Source organism: Erpetoichthys calabaricus, chromosome 13 (assembly GCF_900747795.2).
Source record: "Erpetoichthys calabaricus chromosome 13, fErpCal1.3, whole genome shotgun sequence".
In the NCBI taxonomy this organism is placed as follows: domain Eukaryota; kingdom Metazoa; phylum Chordata; class Cladistia; order Polypteriformes; family Polypteridae; genus Erpetoichthys; species Erpetoichthys calabaricus.
In genome coordinates, this window is record NC_041406.2 from 64,851,914 (window position 1) to 64,864,639 (window position 12,726).

At 36.2% G+C, this 12,726-nt stretch overlaps 1 protein-coding gene across 2 annotated transcripts in view; it reads left to right on the top strand.

Moving 5' to 3' along the window:
- calcr (calcitonin receptor) overlaps positions 1–12,726 on the top strand; it is a 180,658-nt gene that overhangs the window by 38,402 nt on the left and 129,530 nt on the right. For both annotated transcript variants that reach the window (XM_028817092.2, XM_051936106.1), the window contains exons 3-4: positions 716–826; positions 4,611–4,723. In XM_028817092.2, the coding sequence (XP_028672925.1) occupies positions 716–826; positions 4,611–4,723 (224 nt within the window). The remainder of the gene's footprint in view (positions 1–715; positions 827–4,610; positions 4,724–12,726) is intronic.

The following is a 12,726-nucleotide window of genomic DNA, read 5'->3' on the forward strand; positions in this document are numbered from 1 at the left end:
AGGAACAGCAGCGCCGCTTTGACGGTGGGTGCTGCCAGTTTGCAAAACCGAGCAGAGAATTTGCGTGAAAATGTGCGTGGCTTTACACCAAGTTTAGGTTTTATACATTGCGATTTGAGCGTGGAAACAGGAGTACGCAACATTTTTGTGCGTAAGCACCGTTTATACATGAGGCCCCAGGGGAGAAAACTTGAAAGGAAAAAAATGACCATTCTGGTCTGTCAAAAATTAGTAGTAATTCAAAAGACATCCCTGTACCACTGAACCAAGGAAAGACCATCATTAGCCTACAAGAACAGAAAAGGAAAGTAGCAGAACAATTATGCTTTTATTGTAAAGTTTTCAGACACATGGTATCTGTCTGTCCAAAATTTCAGGGAAACTGAAAAAGCCATTTGATGTTAGGGGTGGTGGGATTAATAATTATAGACAACCTCTTTCAAAGAATTGTCTAATGTTGGAAATTCAGTATAAAACCTGTTCTCAAGAGATTCCAGATCCTGTTCCTGAAAGGAAACTCTTTGTTAGACCCCAAATGAGCAATGAAATGTTACCTTGTTCTCATGATTCAAGCATGTTTGGACAACAATGGGTCATCAACGCCCTAAAAATGGAAAAACATTACAGAAGCAACAATCGTTGTCAAACAATGATTTTCAGCATAACTGATAATTGAAACTGAGTTTAAGTCTAAAAGTGTTATGTCATTCAACAGGTCCTTATTGTAATAGAACATGGGATGGATGGCTTTGCTGGGATGATACTCCAAGTGGAACCTTTGCATCACAGAACTGTCCTAATTATTTCCCTGATTTTGATTCTACAGGTAAGATGAATAGATTATTTACTTTAAAAGTAAAATTAAATTATGTTAAATAATATTTTTGTGTGCTGTACTTTATCTGGAACCCTACCAGAAACCCAATTGCAAGCTGATCAATTAAACAGCAGACAATACATAATGAAATTCAATTTAACAGCATTGTAACAATGAAGATTTTATACAACACTGATGAAACAATTCAATAGAAGCAATAAGTAAACATTTGTTATCGGTGTTTTGTGTTGAACTAATCATGTAAGTGCAACGTTGTTAATAAATTTTGAAATATCTGACATTTATGACTATGTATTTTTTCTGCAGAAATTTTCACACAAAAATTGATACACCACTTAGTCTAATGTAGAAGGTTTCTTAATTGTATGTTACAGTTTAGGTTAAACTTGATGATGAGTTCATTTTAGATCATAATTGATTATTAAACTCAAATTATTTGTTGAACTTTAAAAGCCATCTTAAGTAGTAAATTTTAATCAAGTGTTTACATTACTTAGGCTTCTTTTTTAAATTACTCTTACTTTGCAAATTTGTCACAATTATAAGTGAAGGGTGTACAAAAATACAACACAGTTTTTTTATATCCAGCTAAAAGCACAACATTCATGTTCACCCTTATTTGTATTGCTTCCTTTAAAACAAGCGATGCTTGACTGCACCTTAGCTGCACACATTTGTCCAACTCTTTGCCACTCTGCCACCCTCTTTGTTTCATCCCATCTCTCTTTGAGACCAATACATGACCTACACCTCAACCACTACATTAAACCTGCTATTTATTTGGCTTTAAACCCCTTTTTGTGGGTCACATTCAGCTAAGCAGCTGAATACTTTCACTCTATTAGAATGCTCCTTAGTAGTGTCTGATCTTCCTATACTTCTGAACCTTCAGTAGCCTTTAGAAGGTGAAGTGTACAATTGTGCTCCATTGAGGGACTTTTCTAAAATGAAGAAGTGCAAATTCTCACCATTAATGCAGGAATTTTATGTACAGTATGTCCCTAGAATTTAAGCAGGACAGTATTAGCTTCCTGGCTATCCTGGATACTCCATCTAGTGAACCCTCAGCGGCCACCTGTCAGTCTGAAGATTTTATAACTTCTTGTCATTGGTATCATTCTCTATATATGAAGATAGTCAAGCACCTAGACATATATTGGGTCATGTTTCTAAAAGTGACCTGAGAAAATATTCACATATTTCCAACTTATTTCCACTTCCTATCTCTCTTTCTCTGTCACTTTTACGGCACTACAACATATTTCTGTCCCTCCAAAGGGACCCTCCTTTTCCCTCACTCGCATGTCTATCGGTTGTCACCTTGCTAATATAGGTCTCTCCTGGATATCTACCACCAAATTTTACCTTTCCTTCTGTGCTATTGGTGGTATCCTTGCTTTTCCTCACTATATACAGTATATATGCATGGAGGAATCCCATGCAGCAACATCCCATATCAAGAAAAACACTAAAGAAACAATATGGCATGTAAAAAAGTTCCATTCATCAAATACTCCTTCATCTCCTGTCTCAATGTCTCTTTTTATCTCTACCTTAGTCTACCCTAGCTTCTAATTTCCACATAAGCCCCATCCATGTTGTGTATTTACTGATACTGCTATCCTTGTTCAGCAAAGAGCAAACATACATGGCATGCTATATTTGATATGCCCTGTGCCAAACTGATTGTGTGATCTCTACCAGTATTCTTCTTTCCAGACATACACTCTCTCTTCTTTGTATGTATGTATGTATATACAGTCATCCCTCACCTATCGCGGGGGTTACGTTCCAGAGCCCCCCGCGATAGGTGAAAATCCGCGAAGTAGCGACCTATATTTATTTTATTATTTATATATATTTTAAGGCTTTATAAACCCTTCCCACACTCTTATAAACCTTTCTCACTCTCTTGTTAACCATTCCCACACTCTTATAAACACTTCCTATGCTCTTAAACACTTTCTAGATTCTTAAACACCACAGACCAACACTGCACACTGCATGCAGCGATCAGACGTCGATGTGTCTGCACTCGCTTTGTGAAGGGGGGCAGCTGAACTCACGCTGAGCAGAAATGGACTTTGTGCTACTTTGTGCCAAAAAGCCTGTTTGTCGCTCTGCGCTTTCGGAAGGAGGAGGAGGAGTGGGGGTGTGTGAGGGCTGAACGCACGTTCGCTCAAACCCCCTCCCCGGAGGCGCAGTACGCTCCTGCCACTTCGCGTTGTCAAGGGGGTGGGGAGCTGAATGAACGCTAAGGAGAAGTGGACTTTGTGCTGGCTTTGTGCTGCTTGTCGCTCTGCGTGTCAATAATTTAAAAGCCTGTACAGCACCAATTTTCCTGTCTCACTGTCTTGTCTTGCGTGAAGTTAAAATGTTTTATAATAGTGAGATGTTACTCATATCCTTAGCCCGACATCCACATATCATATGTGTTAACAAAGTGTGTTTTATAAGTTTACATGTGTTTAAAGCATGTGGGATGGGTATTTTAAGGCTTAAACTATAAAAATGTTTATTTATATGGTCTTTCTATATCGCGGATTTTCTCCTGTTGCTGATGGGTCTGGAACATAACTTCCGCGATAGGCGGGCAATCACTTGTATTTAAAAACCCGCGAAGTCGTGAATCCGCAAAAAGTGAACCGCGAAGTAGCGAGGGATTACTGTATATATATATATGAAAGATATTAAAATAATAGGGGCCGTACTGCTCCCCGAACCCAGACACAGACAGGCAGACCACACAAGTGAAAAAGCAGCACACTTTTTATTCCTTTTCTTGCCCGTTTTAGCACAGAGTGCACAAATCACCAACAAATAAGCTCAGTCCCTTCTTTCTTCTTCTTTCTTTTTTTCTCTCCTTCTCTTTCTCTTTTCTACCGCCTCCACTCCTACCAGCAAGCTTTGTCCACTTTCCACCTGACCCCTGCACCCTGAATGGAGTGAGGCAGCCTCTATTATAGTGCTTCTTCTTCCAGCAGCACTCCTGAATGTGGCAGAAGTACTGCAGACCAGAGCTCCGGAACTGTCCAAACGCCCCCTGGTGGTGGCCACAGGCCAGTAGGGTTGAGCTTCCATGCTCCAAGCCCATGGCCCCGATGCAATCAAGGGGGGTTGCCTTTTCGTGTTCCGGGGAAGGTATTGCTGTGGACATGTCCTCTCCCCTGGTCCTTCCATCAGAAGGGTGTCCCGACCGGGCAAGTCACAATATAGATAGATAGATAGATAGATAGATAGATAGATAGATAGATAGATAGATAGATAGATAGATAGATAGATAGATAGATAGATATATACTGTACATGCACATAGCTTTCTTTGTCATACTGAATAGTACACTGCCTTCATAACTGTTTTACACATTATCCTGTTATTCAGATTTTCAACATCTTTAAAAATGGTCTGCATACCTTTGACAGGAGCATTTTTTTTTCACTAATTTCCCTAGATGGGGGCTTAGAAACCTATTTTTAGTGCATTTTTTTCTCTTAGATGGAAAAAAAGACATTGTACTTATTGCAAAATAAGCAGCGTTACTGCTACAAAGGCAAATTTGTCTGAAAGAAAAAAATGTTACACATTGTCTCACAGTATATTTCAGTGATGATAGACTTTAGACAAAATATATTAATGTAAAAACTGGCTACATGTATTTCAGCAGTGATTTATAATTGCATTATATGAAAAAAATGGAAAGTGCAAAAAAAAAATAATTGTGATTTCATGTTTTATTCTATAAGTCATTGGTTTCTATCTCTTTTTGTTTAAGAAAAAGCAACAAAATATTGTGATGAAGCTGGCAGCTGGTTCCGACACCCTGAAACAAACAGAACATGGTCCAACTATACACTGTGCATTGCCTACACCAATGAAAAATTAAAGGTACACCTTAAAATATGCTTACTTTGTAAGCTTTCAATTATGCTCATTTCGGTTGAAGTGATGTTTAAATAATTGTAACTTACTTTTACATATATTTGACTGGACAAAATGTGCAGTGTGTTTAAATACTGGTGACATAAGTGATTATTATGTGCAGACTAGCATGATCTGGTAATGTATAATTATGATGACAGAAAATTTTAATGAATACTTCCAAATAAGAACATTGCCAGTCTTTAAAATACTAACATGTCTAAATTAGGAGCTAGTTTGAATTAGTGTAATCTCCCAAAGTTGACTTTATTAGTTTATTATTTTACATGGGAAATACGTGTCTGAATATTTCAAATATAAAATATAGAGCCTTATTCTTTGTTAATGCTTTTTAAACCGAAGAAATTAACACATATACACTTTCACAATTCACAAGGCATATCCAAGTATCGTTGTATTGGTGTTAGGGATGTCATGATACCAGAATTTTTGTATTTGATACCATTACCAGTTAAATTTCATGATACTCGATACCTATTTGATACCATGACAAAACCAGAAAACCAATTCATTGACTTTTTATTAAAAGTATTTCTATTATTCAAGTGAACAATATTGTCCTTTTCCATAGTAGAATATAAAATATATAAATAGTTAATAGTAAAAGCAGATTTTAAAAAGTTACACATACATCAAGTAGTTATCCAGCTATTAATTAAGAAACCTACTATTGTCATTTGTAAATATCAAACTGTAATGCAGGGTTTGAGTTTTAATGTGTGATTGACATGGGCTGTCCCTCAGTGTAACAACAAATGGGAGAAATTTTATAACCTTTGGGGATTTTAACATAGGGTTAAAACTACCTGGTTTATTATACCAAGTGTACATTCCAAATGTATGACATTTTCCCTCCAGTAACTGAAGAATACTGATTTCAACTAATACTAAAAATACAAAATCAAACATTATTATATATGTACTGATGAATCAGTGAATTCCAAGATAATTCAGAATATTTAAATTTCTAACAAACTCTTCAAAGCGGTTTATGTAACAACATGCTATTAAAATCTGATTTGACAGAGAATACCTTCCAAATATATGACCTACTGTATTTGCTTTCACTTCCTTTGACACATTTTAGTGGTTATATACAAGAACATTAAATAAATGATTCAAGTTTACATTTGCATATTCGTATTTAGCAATAAAGTATGTGGGTTTTGTCCTTCCTGCTAACTCACAAAACCACACTGTGTTTCAAAGTAAAAAACAATAATGTAGTTGGGTATTAACAAATGGAACAGCTCATTTCATCGGCAGTTTAAACAAGCCAGATATCCAATTTTGTTTGAATCTTGCCTTGATTTTTATTGCTCTCTCAAAACACACACAAATCTATTTTTAAAATAACTGTGTAATGAGATAAAAGTGGCAACAATGAAAACCTGTGTTTGTGTTTTTGCTTTTTTTTCTTAATAGTAATGAGCAATACTCCAGCAGTTGTAAGCTAAATATCTCCTGTGAGAACACAAAGCATTTCCAGAAATGACTTTTGCTAGTTTTCTTCTCGACATGTGTTGTTGCAGTGCTACATTATCACAGCTGTTAGCCATTTTTATATGTAGTTTTTACTCACATATTTCTCATATATTATTGTGCCTTCAGGAGTCATTTGTGTAATTCAGTGTTGACTTTTATTCAGTTCTAACAATACTGTACAAAAGTTAGTACCATTATATTTTAGTACCATTATATTATAGTTTGTTGTCAACATGGTACCAAAGTATCGGATCCCTTAACAGCCCCATTAGGCAGCAAGGGTTTAATGGTACCCTAGCTGGATCTGATGGGGTTAGTTTTCTGTTCTTCCTGTTCCTGGAAAACCATCAAAATAAACACGTTGTTGGCAGGTGATATGGCTTTAACATGAAGTCTTGTCAAGTTGAACAGAAATGCAGTGCAAGCTGGGAAAGTTGGAACACAAAGCAGGATCCTACAGCTTTTTGCTTAGTCACCTTTGAGCCCCAGAGAAAAAACCTTGAGGTGGATGTGGGAAGAATTCTTTTCCTGTGAACTTATTGATAATGATGTATGTAACATTTTCTGATTTCTTTTATGTACAGTACATACTTTCAATGTGTTTTGGCTAACTGTAAAATGTAAGGTTTTTTGAATGAGAAGGAAGGGAAAGAGCATCTACCTTTTTGATTAAAAACTGACATTTTCAGGGAGTTTTCTCTGCCATTCTACCTTCCTTTGGATTGTGAACACTTAACTTTCTAACTAATGGGACTGCCTGATGATATAATTCGTTCCTGGTTGTAAAATTTTTTGTATCACTTTGCACTTGTTGTTATTGGTTATAATGAAAATAAATCTAACCTTTGAGTGAAAGCTTAAAGCCAGTGTCTCTGTCTGACTGCTACTAGCATTTTTTTAATGGAAAAAAGAGATGCCCCTTGAAGCACCTCTATTGGTGGTAAACAGGGTTGAAGTAACGGTTTGAGAGTAAAGACAGCTTGAGTCAGTGAAGCAGCCTGCCACAGAGGTCCCAAAGGTGAAACATGTAGAGTGCAGTATGGACTGTGACACAGGTAAGAGGTTACAAGTAATATCTGTTTAGCTGGTTTTTCATTTTTCATCTTATCAACCATCTAGAAAAGAACCAAAAAGATTTCTAAATATGTTCTGTGTTAGGTGCATGTCATTGGTATCTGATAACACAATAAAATACAGAGTAACCTTAAAGCTTATTGAAAGCAGGTGAATGGCTGTCCTAGAACAACCATCTTCATCTGATTCCAGGAACAAAGGAAACCAACAGAATTAGCTCCATCTGGAACCCTCTGCATCACTGTAGTGCTTCCTCATGATGAAACTGCAATGAAATACATTTTTAAATTTTATGACTATTAAACTTAAAAAGAATCCCCTTTTGGAATGATTCATGTTTCTGTTTGACCTATCATGTTTAATAGTTTCAGCAGAGTATGATGAAAGGTTTCTTTTCTCAGCAGTAAGGATTAATCAGATCTGTTTTGGAATAGTGATGTAGAACAGTACAGATCTGTAGTTATAGAGGTGAAATTGGCATATTTAAATGTAAGTATTTAATATTTCAGCAATAAACAATTGGCTAGCGTGATGCATGAAGTAAACATTTTATAGAGACCATCCAGAATGAGAGGCCAAATCGAACTTTAACTCTGCTTAGTCTAAGCAATGATCTTTTTGAACATGCGTATTTAATTATTTTTTGGAATTAAAAAGCCATACCTGATAGCCAGTTTATGGAGTACCCATGATGTTTATCAGCATATGAGGATGAATTTTATTGAGTTATAAGATGACAACTATTAACCATTTCAAATGGAAGAATCTTACAGGAAGAAAAGTTGTGCATGAGTACAGCATGTCACTCTAACGTTCACAAAAGGCAATGAAAAAATACCACTAATTTACAATCTGCAACTCTTATATCTGTCCGCTCAAGAATAAAGAAAACCATGGCGAGAAATAAGCTACTAATTATGTGAAAGCAAAATTGAAAAAAATAAAATTTAGTGAACTAAATTTGAAATTCTGTTTTACATATCACTAGGAAAATGCTTTTTTTGTTTTTGCTGTCTTCTATACTATACTCTTGCATGATTTTATTTTTTTTTTGTTGTTATTTACTATGTTATCTCTCTATTATTAAATAAAAAATCCTGGGAGAGAAAGACTAGGGAGACGTGACGTGATCTTCACGTGAAGATCACAGAAGACACTTAAAAGACCTGCGAGACGAAAGAGATTGACCACGGAGCGTCTCGCAGGGACCTTAAACATGAGACTTTGTGCCAAGAGATTGACTCAGGACCGTCTCGCGGGGACATAGAACAGGAGATTCTTGCAAGACACGCCCTGCTTACAACCAATATCAAATAAGACCACGGGCAGCAAAACACTCAGTCGTGTAAACAATTTGAGCACGCACAGATCCAGGGCTCTCAGCGCATATGAAGCGTATAAAGACAATATGTTATAGATAAAATGTCGACGACTAAGCAAAGAAGAAAGAGCAGTGTGGAGAAAAGAGACTGAAAAGCGTTGGAGAGAAAAAAATGCAAAAAAGAATAATCTAGGTGCAAATTCAGAAAATAAGGAAAGTAATTATCAGCCCGGAACAAGCGGAATTGAAAAAAATAATGTCCAATCGGGCTCAGAATTAAAAGACAAAGAGTAAAAGACAAAGTAGAACTTCATAAAGACGTTCAAAAACGTTGGCGCTATACACATGCAGAGCAGGTTAGAGATTATTAAAGCAGTGGAATTTGAAAGGCTCAAAAAAACAGCGCGGTACGAATGCAGAGAAAGTTAAAGAATATGAAAGCAGGAAAATTAGAAAGTATCAAAAAAAAGAAAGTAAAGATCGTAGTTGCGCAAACAAATGGAAATTATTACTCAAAAAAAGGGAAAATAATCAACATGGACCAAGTGTTATTGAAAAAAAAGCAGGACAAAGCGAGGAATGGAGATCAAATATATGGACATAGGTGATATGGCAGAAGTATGTAAATATTTTAAGGCTTTGCAGTTTAAGTCACGAGTATTTCAAAAACAGGGTTTACCTCACATGCATTTATTGGTTAATTTGCAAAAAAAATTATTAACTGCCGATGATGTAGATCGTTTTGTCTGTGCTGAAATTCCAAACGGAGAAACCTATCCTGAATTATGGTACAAAGTCATTAAATACACACCTCACTGACCTCATTTAAAAGACTCAGCATGTTGGGACTCAAAAGATTACAAATATTGTTTTTAACGAAGTTCTGAAATAAAAGTGAAACTAATGAAATAGCAACAATTCAAAGAAAAAAAAATCTTAAAAGTGTGTATCCAGAAAACCAAACACAGGGGTTAGCGAGTGAAGCGAGCAGGGGGGCAAAGCCCCCTAGTATTCTTAAGGATGCAGGTTTCTCTCACCTATATTTGCCTGTTCGTTTTCTTTGAAAGGTTTGGTGAAAGTTTTTTTAATACTGTCAGCAAGTGATAATGCTTTACATTTAAAGTGAGTAATTCACAAAGGAAAACATATCGAGACAGCTAAACTGAATGTTTAATGATGTAGCACAGAACAAAGCTTGTGATCATTATGTTGACATGGGCTATAATGGATCAGGAATCATAAAATAAGTGGTCTGGCAAAAGTCCCACATACAGAGATGGTACCAGCCATGACCCACGTGTATGGTGGCAAAATCCCCCGACCTCTGATTATACTTGATATGAGACATCTTGTGCATTAGTTCTCTTGGTAAGTCTTGTTCACTTTACTCCTTTTTGGGGATGGGATTACAGGTAGGCCAGATAATTTCCTCAAACTTACCTTCTACTCAAAAGATGTCTTGTTAAGCAAGGACCCAGTATGTACAATATGCAGTAAACACCCAGCTCTATGTGTGTATGTACTGATCAGCCAATGGCATAAACATTTATTATGGGATTTGTCTGCAAATTGTACAATGATGTAATTTTTTGCAATACAGGCCAATGATCTCTTTGTATTTTTAAAATGTTGAGTGACTATTTTATTTCAATTTTTAGCTTGAGAGAGGCTGATCTTTGAGATGATTTAACATATTTAGAAATATTCTTCTAGGTCTTACCAGGTCACAACATATAAAAATACATTTATTTAACATAGAACACAGTAAAATAATACATTATTATAATTTTGTGATCAACCTTTTGCATTGTCAACTTTAATAAAAATTCTGATTTCGATTAAATTTCCCTGCACAAGAAAAAATACATAAACAATTTGAAAGGAAACTTGGGTTACAACACCCTGAAACAAGTAGAGGAATTCTTTTTATTATTATTAATTTTATTTCAAGAAAATAACATACTACACAATCAAGCTGATACAAATTTGAGGAATTTATACAACAGCTTCAAAATCAATCTAGAAAAAACACCAGGGGGGTATTTTCCGTACGTCTCTTAAATCATCCGAGATCAGATGCCTCATCTTGGATGAGTTAATGCCAGTGAAACTCATCCTGGATAAGTCGGTTTTTCAAACACAGCCATGTAGTAGATTAGTCGAGCTGGATCTAATCATCTTAGATGAATGCTCGCGCCTGCGCTGATTGAAAAGCCCATATATATTGAGTCTAGAAAACATGATCAGCAAGTCTTTGATAGGCTGTAACAAAATGACGAAAGAACGGGCACATTTTTTGTTTCACACAAACGGAGCAAGACCTTTCATTCGAAGGACATGAAGAATTTCAAGATTTAATATGCACAAGGGGTAACTGCAAAAGCAGCCCAAACCAGAAAAGACGACTGGCAAACAGTGGCCGACAAATTAAACGCTAAATAGTGTGCATTGTACTTACTGAATGCAGCGTTTCATTTCCTATGTGTCAGATTAATTAGATAGATAGATAGATAGCTAGATACTTTATGAATCCCAAGGGGAAATTCACATTTAATATATTAAATATGCATGTAAATTCATATTTAATATGTCATAATTCCAGATCAAGCATGAGCACAAGGAGAACATGGGAACAGGTTAAAGTGAAGTACAAGAATATACTTCAAACTGGTAAATATTGGTATATAACTATTTAAAGAATTGTTGACATAAAGAATCATATATAATATAAAAAAACATTAATTCTAAAGCTAATAAGAAGGCAGACAAGCAAAAAACAGGTGGAGGTCCACGCGGTCCAGACCTAACCCCTGCAGAAGAGTTGGCTATCCAGCAAAATGCCCATTGCCCTGTTTCTGAGGGCATTCCAGGGCAAAGCTCCTCCTCAGAACCAGTGGCAGGATGCAGTGGTCACTTCATTTCAGGTAAAGAATGGTCATTGCATATATTTGTCATCGATGTGTGCCATAGGTATGTTCCATATAGCCCTCTTTTTTGTTGGGTTAGTTGCAGATAATGTCATATCCCTAGAACCTGTGTCTGACCAACAAGATATTGATGAAGGTCAAATATTTGATGAAGACACTGTGTCTGATTATTCGGATCTGCGTACAATCCAGTGCCCCAATCACATTTGGAAATCCTGGGTAATGAGAATGTTAGGCTGATTGCGAGATTCTTTATGGAACTGTGGGTGTTTTTGCCTGTGTATTACCTACCTGCAATGGCATGAAACGTCTCTTTTATTGTCTGCACACGCGGGTGTCCAGGAAACACTATGAAAACCCGAAGGAAATATTTCAGAGCCAAACAGACTTTATGAATTGCCTGGCAAACTGCACTTTTATTTAGATTTTCCACATCGCCTACAGTATATAAAAAAAAGTTCCGCTTGCAAAAAACCTCAAAGCAATGCATACTGTCTGTGTGGTTGTGAGAGCCCGACTTCACCTAGTTTGACTTCGAATATAAGGTGCTAATAAATCTTTTAGGTACAATATTCCCCCTCGGCTAAAGCGGTATCTTTCAAAAAAAAATTTCCCCTCGGAGCAATAAAGGATCTTGCCGATCGCGCAAAACCCTCTCTATATGAAATTCTCTTCTTATAATTTGCACACCGATATCAATTGGTTGCTCATTCATGAACGGCGAAGTAATGACTGAATGAATTCCATGCACGGACACTGATTAAGTGTGTGAGCTAATTCTTGTTTACATTGAACAAACCTGCACCGAGCAGGTTTGAGGATTAGGATGTGTTGCTATGACAACACTTCCAGCAAGAGTTTCGAAAAACCAGGATTGTGCCAAATCGTCAACAATTACATCCGGTTAAACGAGTAATCCACGTACGAAAAATACCCCCCAGAGAATTAAAAAAGAGAAAAAACAAAACAATAGTTTAATCATCACCTGAAAAAGAACACAGACAAGAATAGAGTGAAAACAAATCTTTTTTTCCTCACTATATGAATGTTTATTCTAAGATTTTCTTAATTAAGTCTTGGCATGTTTTTAAAAAATTTTGGACAGATTATGTAAGCAAGAATTTGATTTTTTCTAATTTAGA